The 19,724-nt window shown below is 39.1% G+C and overlaps 1 protein-coding gene across 4 annotated transcripts in view; it reads left to right on the plus strand.

Annotated features, from left to right (window-relative positions):
• rapgef4a (Rap guanine nucleotide exchange factor 4a) overlaps nucleotides 1-19,724 on the plus strand; it is a 69,598-nt gene that overhangs the window by 23,196 nt on the left and 26,678 nt on the right. For all 4 annotated transcript variants that reach the window (XM_051119744.1, XM_051119742.1, XM_051119741.1 and 1 more), the window contains 2 exons: nucleotides 13,108-13,180; nucleotides 19,592-19,656. In XM_051119744.1, coding sequence (XP_050975701.1) covers nucleotides 13,108-13,180; nucleotides 19,592-19,656 — 138 coding nt within the window. The remainder of the gene's footprint in view (nucleotides 1-13,107; nucleotides 13,181-19,591; nucleotides 19,657-19,724) is intronic.

The raw sequence follows: 19,724 nt of genomic DNA on the forward strand, positions 1-19,724 counted from the left end.
ACAGTACCTTTAGATTCAAATCACCTAAATGTTTACTGCCAGTTCACCTCCATTGCCAAGATTGGTAATCTTCTGACAAATCTGCTGCAGATTCATTGAAAATAATTTTTGCAATGATGTCAGCTCAGAAGCACTCATTTTGGATGTGTTTGATTCATGAAATGCTTAATTCTACTTTGTCATTTTCAGGCTTATTCATATTCAGACATGGCAGTATATACTGCAGTACAGTGCAGAGCTTCAGCCAATTTAATTCTCTGTGAAACTTTTGTTTCATAACAAAAAAACTGTTTTTCAACAGTAAGATTTTTAAATGTTTTTAAATAAGTATATTCTGCTCACCAAGCCTGCATTTATTTGATCGAAAGTACAGCAATTTTTTTTAAGTTTTACTATTTAAAATAACTGTTTTCTATTTGAATATATTTTAAAATGTCATTTATGCCTGTGATTTCAAAGCAATTTTTAGCATCATGAAAAAGTGTCACATGATCCTTCAGAAATCATTCTAATATTCTGATTTGCTGCTCATAACCATTTATTACTATTATGTTGAAAACAGCTGAATATATATTTTTTTGGTATAATGTATAATGTTACAGAAGCATTTTATTTCAGATAAATACTGATCTTTGGCTCTTTCTATTTAAGAATCCTTAAAAAAAAATTAAATATTGATAACAACAACAACAACAACAATAATACATGTTAATAAATAAATGTTAATAAATAAATAAATCAGCATATTAGAATGATTTCTGAATGATCATGTGACACTGAAGACTGGAGTAATGATGCTGAAAATTTAGCTTTGATAACAGGAATAAATTACATTTTAAAATATATTTAAAAAAAAAAAGGAAACAGAAAAGGAAAGCAGTTATTTTAAATAATAAAAATAGTTCAGCACAGTTATTTTGGAGTTCTGTTTAGCATTGAAATTTAGCATAAATAAAATAAAAAAAATAAATCTATCAAAATTCAGCTGAAAATCATCAAATTCACTGGAGCAAAACCTCCAACCAAGCATTTATATAGGGTGGACTGTATACTCCAGTGAATATTTATCAGGGTATATCTATTTCTGAAAGTCAGTTTCAATATTTACACAAACGCAAGCATTCAATGCCCACATTTTGTTACTTCATTAAGTCACATTTTGACAGCTTTCAGACTTTTGCAGTAACTAAGTTTCACACACTGTGTGGATGTGTGGCTGTAGACCATTATTCCAGCACATTTGCTCCAGATCGTTCAGGTTTGGGTGACACCTGTGCACTGCCGTTTTGAAATAATGCCAGGTTATTCAGGTTAGCCATCACAGGACATTCACCTGTCTGTTTTTGAGCCAGTCCAGTGTTAATTAGCCTTCAGTTTTAAATCACTGTGCTGCTGGAAGGATTTGATCCCAGATTTGGTTCAAGATTCTTTTGCGTGTTTCCCTGTATCTGTGTAGTTTGAGCTGATGAAGAGTATCCGTACAGCGCTCAGCTTCAACGCAGGTGTGTGGATGTGGGCACGGTTAGATTTGTTCCACACTTACAGCTTTGAAGTTTGCCCGTCCACACAGCTCTATTTGCTCTCATCTCACACAGCATCTGACCACATATCTGAGTTGTGTCATTATTAAGCTTTTTTGCCCCAGACATGGATCTTTCTAAGTAATAGCATCTATCTTCTGGTTGATTGCTGTATATTTCTCAGCTTTGCTGGTGACTCTTTGAGGTCCCTGTATGGTTGATGTGGCTTTCATCTCCTAACAAATGTACCTTATTCCTAATTGAGGCATTAGTTTGACTTTGTATCTATGTACTGTCCTGTAGATTAATGATCAGTAACTATGGGGTTTATCCAGAAAATGCAATAGTTTTTTAAAATTATGATAATAAATTAAATTTAACATGAAAATGATTAATTTGAGGTTTTGTTGGTTGGAAAAAAAAACAAAACAAATCAAAGAGGTAGGCTGCTGAATACTATTCAATATATTGTTATTTTCAAGCAAGCAGTTAATCATAGACACTGTTTGTTAATGGTCAGATGCCCCGCTGATGCTGCAAACACTCCTTCATCTTTACAGTCAAAAAAACTCCAAAGTCAAACTCTAATTATCTCAGACTAGCCTGCATGAAGCGGGATACTGTTGTCATGGCGATGGACACCCTTATTAGTTCTGTATATTATTGTCAGGGTGGCATAGATCTCACAGATGGTCTTTTATAAACTTTTTCATGTCTTTTTTGCATAACAGTTGAGCAGACCACCTCCACAATGGATAATTTCAGTGAGGAATGCTTTCATTTCCTGTTGATATATTGGGTTTCTGCATTAATACAGATGTAATCGAGTTTATAGTAAAAGCACTAATGAGCAGATTATGAAATGTGAGGTTTTATTATCCTCCAAAAAATAACATCAGTATTTCTATGTGAGTGAAGAAGAGGCTCCATGAAAGAACTGAATCAATGTAAGAGACCTATAGCAAGAAATGTCTCAGGTTACATATTTAACCATAGTTCCCTGAGAAGGGAATGAGACACTGCATCCTCTAGGGGTCGCTATGGGGAATGCCTTCTTCATGGCCCATGTCTGAAGCCTGCATTCAAAACGACAATAACATTGGCCAGTGACAGCCTATGATGTCACTTCGTGACCACAGTATAAAAGGGCGCCGGTAGAACACATCATCTGCTTCTTTGTCTGAAGCTTACGTCCAACCTAGGCTAGCCCTCCCAGGGAGGGGAGCCTTCTCAGGGCAACCAGCAGTGGTGCTAGACCCCACAGGTCAAATGTTTGAAGAGCTACTGCTCCTCAAAGCCAGCTCAGGAAGGGTTTCTGCCAAAACATCTCTCACTCAAAACATCTGGAACAACAGTGAGCTCTAGCCGACTTCTCAGAGTGGCAATTCACTGTTTAACCGTGAGGGCAGAGTTGAATTAGAAAGCGAAGCTACTCTGTGCCTCAGCGATAGAAGCTTTGACAGGGCTAAATCTAGCTCCCATGAAGCCCCTCAGGGCAGGACTTGACCTGAGCAATGCCATCAGGATGTGAGGGAGCACGTCATTCTGGAGGTTACCTGAATAGAAGGACCAACAGGCCCTGGGGTTGCAGTGATGTAACGGGGACCCAGCGGCCAAAGAGGCTAACTCCGTAACACCTAGCAACAAGCATGAGACCAGAAGAGAGCTTTCATTCAGACCAGATCCAGAATCGTCTCGAAGAGACATCCACCACCATTAAGCGGCAACCGGGGACCAACAGGGAGATACTGGTAGAGGACCTAACCCTGAAACATAGGAAGAACACACAAAACCAACGGTACATACTGCAACACAAGCCTGAAGCGGCTAACAAGCAATTTACCAGTTTCATAGTTAAGAAAAGGATCGTACTCAATCACCATGGCTCCCCTGCATGGTATATATCACAAATGCACTGGTAAAACTTGTTTGATGACTGTTTCCGGACCATCAGTCAGGCAGTTCTATGCGTCATAGAACATAACCAAGAACATCATAAGGTCCAGTAGAGAGACTGCAGTACGAGCACAGGAAGTTCCACCTAAACTCAGTCAGGTGGGGAGATAGTAAATACAGGGGAATTAGGGAGGGAAGGTGAGGGCAGATGCACAAACCCTAGAGGGAGGTGAGCAGATGTTTCAGTTCTTACTCTGGTCTGGATGAGAGCGTTGGGAATGACTCATCTGGATCACCTCCCTCAGACCTTGTCGACCTCCCTTTGGCTTGTGCCATCTCTTGGAGCCACCCGCAGGTGGAGGAGGAGCCTTCTAACCTTCTATACACGTCTCCTATTCTCGGACCAGAACGGGCCAGGATCCCTCTTTTGTTTGGGCTTAGACCTTAAAGGCAGCAGAATGCACCTTCACCTCCCTGAACTTCTTAATCACAGTCTCAACGGAAGTACCGAAAGGCTCAGAGGTCGAAACCGGCGCATCGAGGAGAAAGCCTCTCTCTTTCCTCCCGATGTCGGCCAGGTTTACCCACAGATGCCTCTTCGTAGTCACCATGGCTGCCATTGTAGCGGCCTGCTTGGTGCCATGGAGAGCTAAATCCATGGTGCAACGCAGTTCCGCTACCTCATCAGATGGCAGGGAGGGAGCCTTAAGGGAGGATGTTTCACCCATAGAGAGATAGCTAGCAAGCATCTCTTCTATAGGAGGCATCCTGTCATAGCCACTTTTGCGTATCCTCTCAATATTACTATAACTAGAATGCTGGAACCTACAGTATAAATGCAAGATGAAAATGGCTTATTCCATGCCTTCTCAACCTCCGTATGAAGATTGGGAAGGAATGGAATGCTCACTTGAGCTGGAGGACTATGATCAGAAAGGTAACGCTTATCGAGACAATCCCATGGAACCACCTTCTTAGCCCGCGTCCATGGCAGGTCCAACCTTGCCGTGGCGCGTTCCATAAACTCCAATGGCTTATTATATGCAGGGCAGAAGGTACTTCAGCAGAGCACTGGCTGCCGGATCAGACGATGTCAGAGAAATCACATCGTCATCCAGTGGCTCGCTCTCACCCCTGACTGACAAGCGTGAAAGGGAAAGCCCCTTATCCAACTCATCAGCCAGGTCCACCTGTTATCCCCACAACCTCAGTTTCCTCCATGCCTCAGCAGCGGCAGGACCTGAACTGCGGGGAGCAGATGGCTGCCCCTCCTTCCTTGAAAAGAGGGACAAATGAGAGCGTGGCTTCTTCATGGAAAGACGCTCAAACTGCCCCCTGAGGACATCGCCTGCGTGCTCTCCACCCAAACACATGACGCAAAGATTGTGTGTGTCATCAGGTGTCAAATAACAATGACTTGGATCTACACACTTCTTAAACACCTTGCTGGTGCTCGCTATAATGAGGTAAGAAAGATAAGGCTTACCGGAGATGCATGGCTTTAAACAAAACAGTCCCTGAAGATGAAGAACAGGATGATATGTTCTACCACTGCCCTTTTATACTGTGGTTGTGCCGGTAGTGACACGCCGGCGGCGATGAGTTGCGTTATTGTCATTTTGAATGCAGGCTTCAGACACGGGTCACGGAGAAGGCCTTCCCCATAGCGACCCCTAGAGGACGTAGTTCGATGTTCCTTTGAAAGGGAATGCCACTTCCTAAAAAAAGACAAATCATAAAGTTCCTCGTAAACTTCATGAGGTGTAATTTCATGAAGGAAGGTACAAATACACAGAAATGCTAAAAAACCAAAGAATTTGTGGGACCTGAAGGATTTTTCTGAAGAACAGCAGGCAGTTTACTAAACAAAACTAAACAAACAAACAAACAAACAAAACACAGCTGTTGATCATTCAGGTAACAACACAGTATTAAAAATCAAGTGTATGTAAACTTTTGAACAGGGTCATTTTTATAATTCAACTATTATTTTCTCTTGTAAATGTCTTTTATATGACATCTCTTATTCAGGTCAGTATTAAAAATAACATGCATTTTGGTAAAATAATTTACATTTTCTGCAAGATTCTGCAAGGTGTATGTACACTTTTGACTTCAACTGTATTTGAAATCAAATCTAATTTTAAATCTAATCAATTTAATACATCCTTGCTGAATAAAACTATTAAGTTATTCAAAAAAAAAACACGTTTTTCTGACCCCAAACTTTTAAATGGTATAGTGAGGTTTAAATTGATTAAGTAAATGTACAATGTACAATTTATTTCACATTTACATTAAAAAAAAAAAAAAAACTATCATGATATATTTCTTGGTTATATATTGAATATCACAGAAATATTTATATTTTTTAATCTAGATCACTAACTCTATTTTTGATCTGTTTTGACTGATCTGGATAGTTTAATATTAATATGTTTGTTTTCTGTCTGTTCAGAGATTTTCAGAGGTGATTCTTGTGTGAGTGTAGAGGTGGGTTATGTAAGAGTTTGAGATATTCACACACCCTGAGCATGAGCGCTTCATTGGTCATTACTCATTACTCTACTTGAGTTGGATGCCTGCAATGTAACGAAACAAATCCTGCCACATTCAGTATCAGTCTATAGAGCAGACGTGTACACATCTGTATATCAGCTGTGTGTTTGTGCTTGTATTCATTGTGTCTCATCATTGTATGTTTGAGTGAGTGGCCATGTGTGGGTGATATTTATATGCTGAATTTCACATACAGTGCTTCATTGTCTTCTTCCAGCTTTCTGTGTGTGTGTGTTATTTTGTTTTGTGTGTAGTGATAGTCTAGGTCTTCCCGCTATTGGAAACTCAATTTGAATTGAACTCATTACTGTCTTGGGTATCAGTCTGGTCTTTTAAATTGACAGCACTGCACAGCCACACTGATCTAATTATAAGGATTTTTGTTTTTTATTTAGTGCTGTAGAAACACTGTATAAATATGTGATTTTGTGTGTGCTGTTTGTGTGTTTGTGCATCTGACTGTGTAATTGTATATCAGCCTCCTCTAAGCACCTCTGGGCTGTCTTGTCTCTTCCAATCATAGCACCCCACTAAAGCCCCAGGGGATGATGGGTAATTTGTCATGTTCTGTTGCTGTTTGTACATAATTTAGATCATTAGAGTTTAGTGTATAGCATAAACGCTTCATCTAATAAGCATATATGCAGGGTTAACTAAAAGTAAAAGCATTATACAGTAACACTTTTTTGTTATCTGAAATAAAATACTGCATACTATACTATACTATACGTTCATGTATATAAACTATTAATGTTAATGTAAAGATACATTCTTCAAGAACTCGTGCTTTGAATGTCTTACCTATAGTTAAAAGTGGATGACATGACACTCTAATTACCTTTAACACCTGCCTCATAAAGAACTTAACACATATGAAGATCCTGACTACTTTAAAGAGATTCCCTCCAAAAAAAAAAAAAAAAAAATCACCATGGAAACTGCTAAAGTTATGTTCAGTCCTAAAAGACATTTTAATGACACATTTAATGTGGTAATATGCGGAGCAGTGGTAACACATGTTGGAGTGCTGCCAACAAGTCTTTGGCTCTGACCTAAAAAACAGTCTGTTGTGGTTTTGAAGTGTGTGTACTTGCTGGAATTGTAACCTTTGACCCTATGCTGGCGCCTGTGTACTTCAGCACACCTACACACAATCTGTGTCTGCAGAAAACACTGTTTTTTGAGTTTTACAGCCATTCACAATTCCACACATCTCTCGCCCCTTGTGTATTTGTAATCCTGAATATTTTGGCTAATTTGATATGTGTATAGTACTCTTAGTTCCATTTTACCAGGTTTAAAGTACAGTATGGATAATTCATCATAAACAGTTGAGGTCAAAAGTTTACATACACCTTGCTGAATCTGGAAAATGTTACCAAAATAAGAGGGATCATACAAAATGCATGTTATTTTTTATTTCGTACTGACCTGAATAAGATATTTCACATAAAACACATTTACATATAGTCCACAAGAGAAAATAATAGTTGAATTTATAAAAATGCCCATATTCAAAAATTTATGTAAACCTGATTCTTAATACTGTGTTATTTAGTGTTTAGTGATGTTTATTCATGAGTCCCTTGTTTGTCTTGAACAGTTAAACTGTCCGCTGTTCTTCAGAAAAATCCTTCAGGTTCCACAAATTCTTTGGTTTTTCAGCATTTTTGTATATATGAACAACAATGACTGTATGATTTTTGTGATCCATCTTTTCACACTGAGGACAACTGAGGGACTCATATGCAACTATTACAGAAGGTTCTCAAACGCTCAGTGATGCTCCAGAAGGAAACACAATGCATTAAGAGCATTATTGGGTGAAAACTTTTTTTTAATTTGAAGATCAGGGTAAATATTATTTTGTCTTCTGGGAAACATCTTCTGTAGCTTCTGAAGGGCAGTATTAATTAAAACAAATATGATATTTAGGCAAAATAAGAAAAAAAATACACAACTTCATTCAGTTCAAAAGTTTACACCCTTGGCTCTTAATGCATTGTTTTTCTTTCTGGAGCATCAGTGAGTGTTTGAACCTTCTGTAATAGTTGCATGTGAGTCCCTCCGTTGTTCTCAGTGTGAAAAGATGGATCTCAAAATCATACAGTCATTGTTGGATAGGGTTCAAATACATAAAAATGCTGACAAAACAAAGAATTTGTGGACCTGAAAGATTTTTCTGAAGATCAATGAACTGTTTAACTGTTCAGAACAAACAATGAACAACTTAAAAAAAAAAAAACAGCTGTGGATCATTCAGGTAACAACACAGTAATAAGAATCAAGTGTATGTAAACTTTTGAACGGAGTCATTTTTATAAATTCAGCTGTTTTGATCTCTTGTGGACTATAATGTATGTAATCATCCTTTATATGAAATATCTCATTCAAGTCAATACTAAATAAAAATTAACATGTATTCTGTATGATCCTTCTTATTTTGGTAAAATAATTAACAATTTGCAAGGTGTATGTAAACTTTTGACTTCAACTGAATTCCATAAAAAATTGTGCAGAAATGTGCCATTTTTTGGTGTGTCTGTTAACACTGCTGCTTTCACATAACTATTCAAAAGCTCATTTTGATGATCAGCGGAATAATGAGCTTTGCACACTAACTGTCTTTATCATCATTAAATATAACTCTTGCATATAACTCTCCTCAGGAGAGCTTTGTGCTGTTCGACTGATTACCATACAAAGAAAAATCATTACAAATACAATAGAAACATGACAGAGGCAAAGTCATTTCCAATTAGCACTCTGCACTGAACTGTCAGATGTATTGGAGCTGTAAAATGTGAGCGGTTCCTTTCTATAGATGAAGAAATGCCTTTTAGATGACTGGAAAATACATTTATTTTAACGCTAGAGTCATTTCACATTGTTATCACTTATGAAAAGTTAAGTGCAAACTGAATGTAATGTTTTCACACAATTAATTGCATGTTAATTGCAATTAAATGAAAATGTATTATTGTTTATATTTGAAGAGTTCAGATGCAAAACCAGCTAAAAGCCATCTCGGTCAAAAATGAGATAACGATACTGAGTGAATGCTCTCGACACATATTATACGTCCATCAAATACTTTTTCTTCAAACTCAAAACTCAAAACTCAAAAAATACCAGCCTCAGCCCAATCAGAAGTACCAGTACTTATATAGAAACCAATACATCTGAGCCTGATAAAAATGCATTTTTTAAAGAAACACGTCAGATGGATTTAGCTGGTTTTGCATCTGAACTCTTCATTTGTTTATATTTTAGAGTGCTTTTCGACCCACTTTTCGAAAAGAAATTAAGGTTTTTGTGTAAAACATCTCAGGATTTTTCTCAGTAGTGGACTTAAATGGAAGCCAACGGGTACAGTTTCAATGCAGCTCCAAAGGGCTCTACACGATCCCAGCTGAGGAATAAGGGTCTTATCTAGTGAATCAATCCATGTGTTAAAACTATTTAAAAAATGTGTAGATTGAATGTAATGTATGTAAGTTTCTGTCAAATGTGTAAATGTAAAAAAAAAACAAAAAAAAAAACAGTGTTGTGCAGTGATGTTCTGAAATGAGGAGGCAAAGTCCTTACATTTTTAAAGTGTTCTTTTTCATAACTTATTTTTGAATCATCAGAACTCAGTAAACACTGGTCACAGTGATTGCTTACAAAAAAAACAAACAACAACAAAAAAAAAAAATACAGATCATGTTTTCAGGCCATTTGATGTTTGATTTTGACTTGAAAAAGTGGCAATATCTTAGTGTGTCAGTTGTTTACTTACTTCTCTCCGTCTCTAACGTCTCTCCATTAATGGCATTATAATGTTCATTCAGACTGATTTGCTAATGCGGAATGCGCAAAAACACAAGAGGTAGTTGCTGATGATCGTGAAAGCGTGCAGTGGCTTTCTTATGCACGCCGCTGTTTTAGCGGTTTCACTTTCGCTTTTGAAATCAATCACGTTTAGCAAGGAGGGGAGAGGATGGAGGGGGGCACGGTCCGCAAATGCTCCCCACTTTGGCGCGAAATCTGTCCTGCTTGACGTAGATGCGAAGTAATCTGTTTAACACGTTTACATGGCAGAATTTTAATTATGTTTGTTTATAGAAAGGTTTATCCCACTCCTCTCAAACCGATTACAATTTCATTCAGTTTGAGCATTTTTATTCCAATTCAGGTGTTTATATGGAGCATCTTCATTCGGATTGGCCTTTTAAACTGATTACAATGCTCCATGTAAATGCCAATGAATCTAATATAACTGCAGTAGCTTATTACATGATCTTACAAAACTTTTAGCTTCATGTTTTACACACAGCCGATGGCACGCAGACAAAATGGCTGAGGATATGGTAATACGCGCCTGTCAGTCAATATTGGTAGGCAGGGCTACCGAAATATGACGTCATTTTGCGGACAGGCTCCAAAGTACTTGTTTTTTGAGCCTGGTTTGATTTTATGAAGATTAACAAAAAAAAGACTGGATGTATTTTTATCATTATAGGATGGCTGTGTACACACAATTACAGCACACATTTCAGTTCAAACACCTTCTGAAAGTGAATTTTGCTTAATAGGTGCCCTTTAAGCTTCAAAAAGGACAGAAATATATCTGTTCATATGACTTGTGCTTTATAATCCAAGTCTTTTCACTGATCACTAACTAATCTTCCAATCCAAGTTGTTAACCACTGTTAATGGATCATTCAGGTAGAGTTACGAACTTGAGTCATTCAGACTGGCATTGTGAATGTTCATTGAAAAGATCTGACTTATGGAAGAAAGAAAGTCATATGGGTTTGAAACATGAGGCTGAATAGACAATAACAGAAATTTCATTTCTGAGTGAACTATTCCATTTTGGGGCCTATCAGATGCACACTCACTCCCTGACTGCTGCATTCAATGTTGTCACTTATCGACAGACATAATGACATATTAGGTTCAGTTTGTGTGATTTATGGGGTGCATCAGTCAGAGATAATGACTTGTCCTCTCTCAGAGAGACGTCCACTCCCCAGAGAGACAGAAACTCACATCTGAGCCACAGAAAGGCCACATTAACTGTCCCAGGTGTCCTGGTTAATGGCTCAGGCCGCCTCTATGTCATTAGTCACTGAGCTTCATTTATTGACACCTCCCGTTACTAAAACTTTCAGCTTTGAGAGTAATAAAATCAGCTTATTCTGTCACGTCCGGTCTATATAATGATATTTATCAACTCAATAGCTGCTGTGCTGTACTGCATGTTCTCAATTCTGAATCCTTTATAAAGAGACAGTGATGTATAAGGTCTAAGTTCTGTATTAAGTTTAATAGATCAAAACAGATATTAATTAAATGTATTGACGTATTGAATAGGGTCTTTGGGGATGTACGAAAGCTCTGCATGTGGTGGGGTCTGAAATCCATTACGGACAAGCAGGGACAAGCTGGACATTCTGCTCTTTTGCCAAACACTAAATGGGCACTAATCTCTCTCGCATCTCTATAATTAGCAGATGCTTTTGTCCGAAGCAACATAAAGTATACTAGTGCTCTCCTCCAGAGAAATCCAAGGTTAAGTGCCTTGCCCAACAGTCCTATCTGTCCATCTGTCCATCTCTCTGTCTAGAATTTGAAGTCAGTTATAGATGTTAATGGGAATGTTGAGTAACTTTGTCTGTGTGCTCTCTTATTTTCATCATTTTTTTTCTGCAACATATAAAATGAATGAAAAAAAAAAACTTTTAAGTACACTTTAATGGCCTTTTATTTAAATAAATACACTTACATGATACAAATACGTTTGACTTAGGTGCACTTTTTTATAGTGCATGTTGTAATAATGTAAAAAAAAGTTTTACTTTAAAGTACATTTTAAAGCACTTTTTTTTTTACTTTAATATTACAGTTAAATGTACTAAATTGCAACTCCATCATTTGAAATGTGTAATTACAGATATCAAAAATGGGGGGTTAAAGGGTTAATATACATTTAAAAAATAATAAATTTAAATTTCATTTCATTTAACATGTGATTAAGTGTCCAAAAGTTCATTCAGTTTACATTCATTTAAGTATATTCTTTTAAACTGTATTATTTCTGTAATAAGCACTCTTTTTAAAAGTATGCTAAAGTCTACTATCTTTACCATTGTGAAGTTAATATTTTTATATTAAAGCGTGTATGATGAAGGTATAAAAATGCATTGCATATAGTGGGAAAGACTACTGGTATATGTGATAGGTGGAACATGCATAGTATTTGAAATGTTGTAAGTGTGTGTATATCATAAACTGTGTGTCAGTAATGTGCATATGTGTGTGACCTGTGTGTGCCATCTGATCTTTGATTCAGAAATATTGATTTAATCCAGCGTAATCCCTTCTGATCTGCAGTCAGACCTGATTAAAGAGATTACAGACGGCACTCCAAACTCTTCCTCTGAAACTGTTTTTCTTATTTATGCTCAGATGAGTCTATCGTCCTGAGGTGCAACTCTACAGCTAAACTAGATTTTAGGCGACAATGGCAAGAAATATCATTGGATGTTTAGGCACTAAAGAGAAAAACGTTGAGACTCAGCTGGGGGATGAGGTTTATGGTGTTTTTCATGTGTGTATTATGTGTACCATTACTCAAAGCTCATGCTGTTAGTGATGTCTCCTATAGCTTTTACATCACTGAGCAAATGTGTGTGTTTGTGCGTGCATGCGTGCATATATTATTCATATATGACTAACTCTTTTATCCGTAAGAAATGTTGCTCACAACCCATTCACCTCCACATTCTGATGTATTTTCGAGTGAAATGGGATGCTCAACCAAAGAAGTAGGACAGGACTTGATTTTATCCATCAGGAGATGATTGGATCATTAGAAATGTCTCTACATAGCAAGTGATTAGCAGAGAAGGGTTGAAAAAGTTGCATTTGTGATGCAAGATGAAAAGGAAAGTTTTGATAAAATAAGACATGCAATTTTTTTGGGGAATGACTGATGCAGCTTGCACGAAAAAAACAGGAATAAGTAATTAAGGTCATGTTGACATTATTTTATTTATTTATTTTAAGTAATTTATTATTTTCTTTTTCTTTCCATTGTTCTTGTGCCACCTCTTGTATGTGACTGGAGTTTTGTGTGTTTCAGAATTATCGTCAGTGTATGGCTGGTCTGCTGGTCCCTCCCTATGGTGTTATGGAGAGCGGCCCAAATGCTGACAGTAAGTACAAACTTGTCTTTCTTCACTCAGCGAATATAATCCTGTCGTACTGTTTTGATCCTCACATGTATGACTTTCATTTTTCTGTGGAGCACAGAAGATGAGTTTTACAGGATTTCCAAACTCCGTTTTTTTCATGAAACTAAAGCATACTACTTAGTATATGATACTTTCAAAAATATTTTGTAAAATATTTATTTTACACAAAATAAAAAAAATGGTACAGTGCATTTTCTTTACAGTAAATTTAAGCTTATATAACTTTTTGATACTTTAATATTTTGAAAAAGATCTGGAATCTGCAGATTGTCTTCTTAAAACCATAGGTCTGTATTCTAAAGCATTTATGAATTATCATTACTCCAGTCTTCAGTGTCACATGATCCTTCAAAAATCATTCTAAAACGCTGATTTGCTATTCAATAAATATTTCTGATTTTCAAGGCTGAAAACAGTTATGCTACATAGTATTTTTGCTGATAAATTTTCAGTATTTGATGAATGGAAAGTTCAAAAGAATACCTTTTATGTGAAATAAAGTGCCCCTATTTAAAGTGCCCCTGTTATGGATTTTGAAAGGTTCATATTTTGGTTTTGGGAGTCCCCAACAACAGGTTGACATGCATGCAAGGTCAAAAAACATGTTCATTGTCTTATAATATGAATTTATTTTTACCTTTTTTGCTTAATTACTCCCAAACGATTTGCTCAAAGAATCATTTATCCAAACCCCTCCTTTGATTGACGCTAATATGCGGTGATTGGTCCGATACTGGATGCAGTGCATTTCGGAAACAGAACACCCATCACCATTACTCTAACGCACAGCTCGGTGGTAAACACCCAAACAGCCATGGTATATGCGTTAGCCCAAAGCAGAAACAAATTGATAAAGCATTGCAGGTGTACACCAACATATTGCTCTATTCTTTATCAGGACTCCAAGTTTATAACAATTCACTATTCAGCAACACTTTTCTAGACAATTGCGTGCGAACAGATATTGCTGTTAGCCGGTTAGCCTGAGACCTACAAGCTGCGCTAAGCGACTACAACACACAACTAAATAAGTATTTTGTAAGGATTACTCCACTTTCAGAATATACATTTCCTGATAATTTACTCACCCCCGTGTCATCCAAGATGTTCATGTCTTTATTTCTTCAGTCGCAAAGAATTCAAGTTTTTTGAGGAAAGCTGGTGATGCTTAACGGCTTGAAGGTTAGAAATGCAGCTTCAAGGGGCTAGATCTGCGATGTGCATTCGTACTCTGTGCACTCTGTTTCAAGAAAGTTAGGGTATGTCAAAAAACTCCCATCTCATTTTCTACTCTAACTTCAAAATCGCCGTACGATATCGCTGTTGCCGTCAACTTGAAACAGCTTAAGATTCATTTTAAAAACGACTCGTTCTCTTTCAAGCAATCGCTCAGTATCTCACTATAGGAAAGCCCCTAGGTGTGATAGACTAAGGAAGCACCAATTACACCACATCTCAAGACTTTCCTTCAGCACCTAGGCTGGGCTGCTTTAAGTTAATAAATGTACCGTCAAGGTTGACATTGCTGAAAGCAGTACGGTCAAGCAGAAATAATCTGTTGTGGATTCTCTGCTCGTTACTGAGCTCATTTACAAAGAGAAAATCTGTTGTGGGTTCTCTGCTCATTACTGAGCTTCTTTGCTAGCTATTAGCATTGTCCTAGCTAATGCGTTAAGGTGAGCTGGATTATCTGACTTACCATGTCAGTGTCCAAGGTTGCTGCGGAGAAAGGGAAGGAGGCCCCATCACGCTCATGCCCGGCAGCGTGTGGTTTCATGATCTCGGGCCCGGATTTGCACCCGATGTATATCGCATACATGGGTGTCAAGCATGCCCAGGCTGCATTGGCAGATACTGAAAGCTGTAAGCACTGTCGTGTAATGCCGGCCAGGGTTCTAGAATGGCGGCTTCAGGTGGCTGCATCTTCCAAAGATGATCTGGTTCTCTCCGCTGTTCCTTCTTCAGCAAAAGGGGCTCAACCCTCTCCCCTGTGGGATACTCCTTTATGGGGGGATATTATGAATTCGGAGTCCCCTGAGTTTACACTGTTTTTCAACCAGCAGCTGCTGTCGGAGGGCGATGAGATTGAAGGAGATAAAGGGGAAGACAAGGAGATGTTAGCTCGCCTTTTTTGAGAGGAGCCGGATGATGAGAAGAATTATGCTATCCTGTCTGCAGTCCAAGCATCCAGGCCAGTGAGCGCGTAAAGTGGCGATATGGTGTCGATGGTGGGAGATTGTGACTTAGTTGAGGTCTGTAAGCGTGCAGCAGCTAAGCTTGACATCCCTTGACCTGTAACTCCCGGGGATCCGTGAGTTAAACGGGATGTCTATGATGGGAAAAGGCTCCCCCGGCGAAACAACTGCTCCCTGCTTCGTCGGCATGCATAGCAGAGATGAAGCACTCATGGGATAAACCTTTTTCCCATTGCGTGCCCATCAAGGGCTACTCATCTCTCGATGTGAGTGAAATGGAGGGGCTTGGACTTTCTAATCCTCCCATGGTCGAGCAGTCTGTGGCCCAACACCTGCATCCGAACAGGTGGACCACTCTCTCATCGGCCATCCCCTTCCTCCCTGGGAAAATGGAACACTTTACCGCTTCCATGTACCAAAAAATGTATAAATCTTGGGTGCTAGCAGTGAGGGCACTAAACGTCACTTCATTGTTGATGGCCTATCAAGCCGAGTTACTGGAGGAGCTGGGCATGCAGCTCGACCCCGGTAATCCAAACCCGACTCTTTGGGAAGCGATCTGCAACATCACAGATCTCAGTCTGCGCACCTCACGTGGTGAGAATTACCACGGCGTGCGTGATGGTTGTTCATTAGTGGAGAAACCCCTGGACAGGAGTCTTGATGGGGCGCGTGTAAAGTAGTGACAACAGACTTATCCCTGACGGGATGGGGAGCTGTTTTTCAGGGCAGATCGGTAAACGGTCGTTGGACACCTCAGTTTCGCAGACTTCACATAAACATACTGGAGTTAATGGCAGTCTTTCTAGCCCTGAAGCATTTTCACCCATTCTTGGAGGGTTTTCATGTTCTAGTCAGGACAGACATCACAACGGTGGTGGCATATATCATTCGCCAAGGGAGCGCGTTCCTTGCAACTGCAAGTGTGCAAGCTGATTGTCTGGAGTGCCGCGCATTTCAGTTTGCTGCATGCAACGCACGTCCTGGAAGTCCTAAATGTTGGAGCAGATCTCCTGTTGAGGGGCAAGCCGTTATACGGAGAATAGGTACTCCACCCGCAGGTGGTGAATCAAATCTGGGAAATTTATGGCAGGGCTGCCGTAGATCTATTGCCTTGTGGGCAAATGCAAAATGTCCACTGTATTTCTCTCTCAGAGAAAAAAATGCACCCTTGGGTGTGGATGCGCTGACACACCCATAGCCGAACGTGTTGCTATACGCATTCCCACCGCTGAGTCTAATTTCTCCCACCCTAGAAAGAGTAAGAGAAAATGGATTATCTTGCCTTCTGATAGCCCCTCTGTGGCTGGCAGAAACTGTCCAACTCCTTTGGGGAGAGCCCTGGCAGCTCCCATTGTGTTGGGACCTGCTGTCCAAAGCAGGGGGGCAAATTTTTCAACCCCACCCGGAACAAATCAATCTTTGGGTCTGGCCCGTGAAGGGTTGAATGTAAATGCACTTGGGCTTCCCCAGGAGGTTATAAATACTATGCAGAGTGCTCCATCAATGCGCTCACTGTATGATCTGAAATGGCGGGTCTAGTGCACTATGAGGACTAGTGCACTCGTAAGGGAGTTATTCCTTTTCAGTGTGCAGTGAGTGAGGTTCTCTGTTTTTTGCAAAGCTTACTGAACAATGGGAGAGCGTTCTCTACTATTAAAGTTTACCTGTCTGCAATTTTGGCTTGTCACATAGGTTTCAAAGGAGTTTCAGTTGGCCGGCACCCTCTTATATGCCGTTTTATGAAAGGGGTGAGGCATTTGAGACCAGTGTCGAAGCGACTGGTCCCATCATGGGATTTGTCTATGGTCTTGAATGCTTTAACTCAGGCCCCATTTTAACCTCTGGAGAGTGTTCATAATAAGCTCCTATCGTTGAAAATGGTCTTACTACTTGCTTTAGCCTCAGCTAAGCGAGTGGGGGAGTTACATGCCTTGTCGGTTCATCAAGCATGTCTAAATTTTAGTCCAGATGACAGCAAAGTTACGCTGCTGCCAAACCCAGCTTTCTTTCCCAAAGTCAGTGATTCAGCTTATAACTGCTCTGCTTTGGAGTTATGTGCTTTCTACCCTCCTCCATTTTCTTCCTCAGAGGAGAGGAAATTGCACACTTTGTGTCCTGTACAAGTGTTACGCTATTATGTAAACAAGACACGATCGTTCAGAAAAAATTATCAATTATTTGTTTCATGGGCCACTCATTGTAAGGGTAAGCTGATCTCCTCACTGAGCGCCTCTCCCTTTGGATAGTAAAGGCGACTGAGCTAGCCTATACATCTATGGGTCTTCGTTCCCCAGAGTGCCTTAGGGCCCATTCTACACAAGGTATTCTATCTCATGGGCGCTGTTCAAAGGGATTTCGGTGGGAGATATTTGTGCAGCCGCAAGCTGGACTTCCCCCCCATACAAATTAACAGATTTTACCATCTTGATGTCACTGTGCCTTTATTGGTTCATGCAGTTTTTAAAGTTGGCTCATTGGAGAACTAAAGGCTGTCTAAAGGTTTCTTTTTCGAGTCTGTTCGGCAGCTTCGGAAAGCATGTATTGCAGGAGTTGGCTATATCATTCCCATAGTGAGATACCGAGCTATTGTTTGAAAGAGAACGTTAGGTTGCTTCCATAACCCCAGTTCTCTGAGAACAAAGCAAGGTATCTCACCAAGCTTCCCTTCTTGCATAACACGGGGGAAGAGAGTGCTTAGAATGCAGTTTTTTGAGGATATATATATAGGGATAGCTGTATATATAGGGAGAGGGGTGGGCTCCTTGTACGAGCTGTGATTGATCTGTCCTTTGGACAGACGTGGTGTAACTGGTGCTTCCATAGTATATCACGTCTGGGGGTGTTCCCATAGTGAGATACCTCGCACTATTCTCAGAGAACCGAGGTTACGCAAGTAACCTAACGTTTTCATGACTCGGAATCAAAACTTTACACACAGAGCACTTTTAGATTTAAAACTTTGCAGGATGTTTTCTTTCACTTAGAGCTGTGTTACACACTGCATGAAAGGTATTTTTCAAAAATCCATAATAGGGGCACTTTAAATTGTAGTGTTCATCATTTTTCCCTTCTGTTGTAACTCTAATTTGTGCTTCTGCATAATCAAATTTTGGCACATTGTGATAAGTCCTTGGTAAGAAGAGGGTTTTTTTTGTCAAAAAGGTGCTGTATAAAATAATTTCTACCTGATCTCATGACGAAAACGTACCTGTGGGAATTTTCTTTGCAAGACGTGAAATACATACCAATAAGTACATATTACTGCAGTTTCCAACAGAAATGAAGAGGCAGTAAAACAGCAAGCACTTGTAATCATTTTCGTACACAGTTATGGTTACAGCTACAGATACACTCTAAAGAACCTTGAACATCCATCAAACCTTTCAAATGCAGAAAAAGTTTTTTATAGTCAAAAAAAGTTCTTTAAAATGGTTCTTTTAAGAACTGTTCACTGAAAGGTTCTTTGGGAAAGCAAAATGGTTCTTCTGTGGCATCACAGCAAAAAAACATCCTTTTTGGAACCTTTATTTTTAGGATTGTACAGAATCCTTGGGTACGAATCCTGTGAAAAACACGACACACGATGAAAGAGCTGAAAGATGAGAGATTGAAAAACAAGCTAAAACAGCATGTTTGCGATTGCGTTTATAGGTCATATTCGCTTTTGTTCATACTGTCGGGCAGGTTTAGGTGTAGTGCAGATGGTATGTTATTTTAAAACATCACAGAGCATTACAGTTATAGCGCCACTCAACAGATATTTAAAGTCAGAACAGCGGTGGCACGTAAAACTTTTTTTTTTTCTCTGAGATTTCTGTGTTGATGTGTGTACATCAGTAAGTATCTGATGCTCTTTATGTATATATGAAGAGGGATGTGTTGTTGTCCAGGGCTGGAGCTATTGTTCCTGGAGGAGAAAGCTTTTGTGGTGTGTGTAATGATTGGTGCTGCTCCCCGCAGCCCCTCAGGACCCATTACTGAAGATTACACACATCCTGCAGCCCCATGATGACTTTACAAACTGTATTTAATCTTCTTACTTAACTAACTTAACTATCACTTCTGCTGAATCTGCTGGTCTTCAATGCATTTACTCTTGTTTTGACTAAATGATGATGCTCAATTATAGATTTAACCTTTTATCCATTGTCATACTCTTTTCGTTCTTTTTCAGGAATGCCTGACAAAGAGAATCTGAGCAACAGTTCACCCGGATCATCATCAAAACACTTAAATAAGGTTTGTTTTGACCTAAAAATACAAGCTTTTGTCTTTGAAATATTCCATCTCTGCAGTCAGGCCACATG

Source organism: Labeo rohita, chromosome 9 (genome assembly GCF_022985175.1).
Source record: "Labeo rohita strain BAU-BD-2019 chromosome 9, IGBB_LRoh.1.0, whole genome shotgun sequence".
NCBI classification, from domain to species: domain Eukaryota; kingdom Metazoa; phylum Chordata; class Actinopteri; order Cypriniformes; family Cyprinidae; genus Labeo; species Labeo rohita.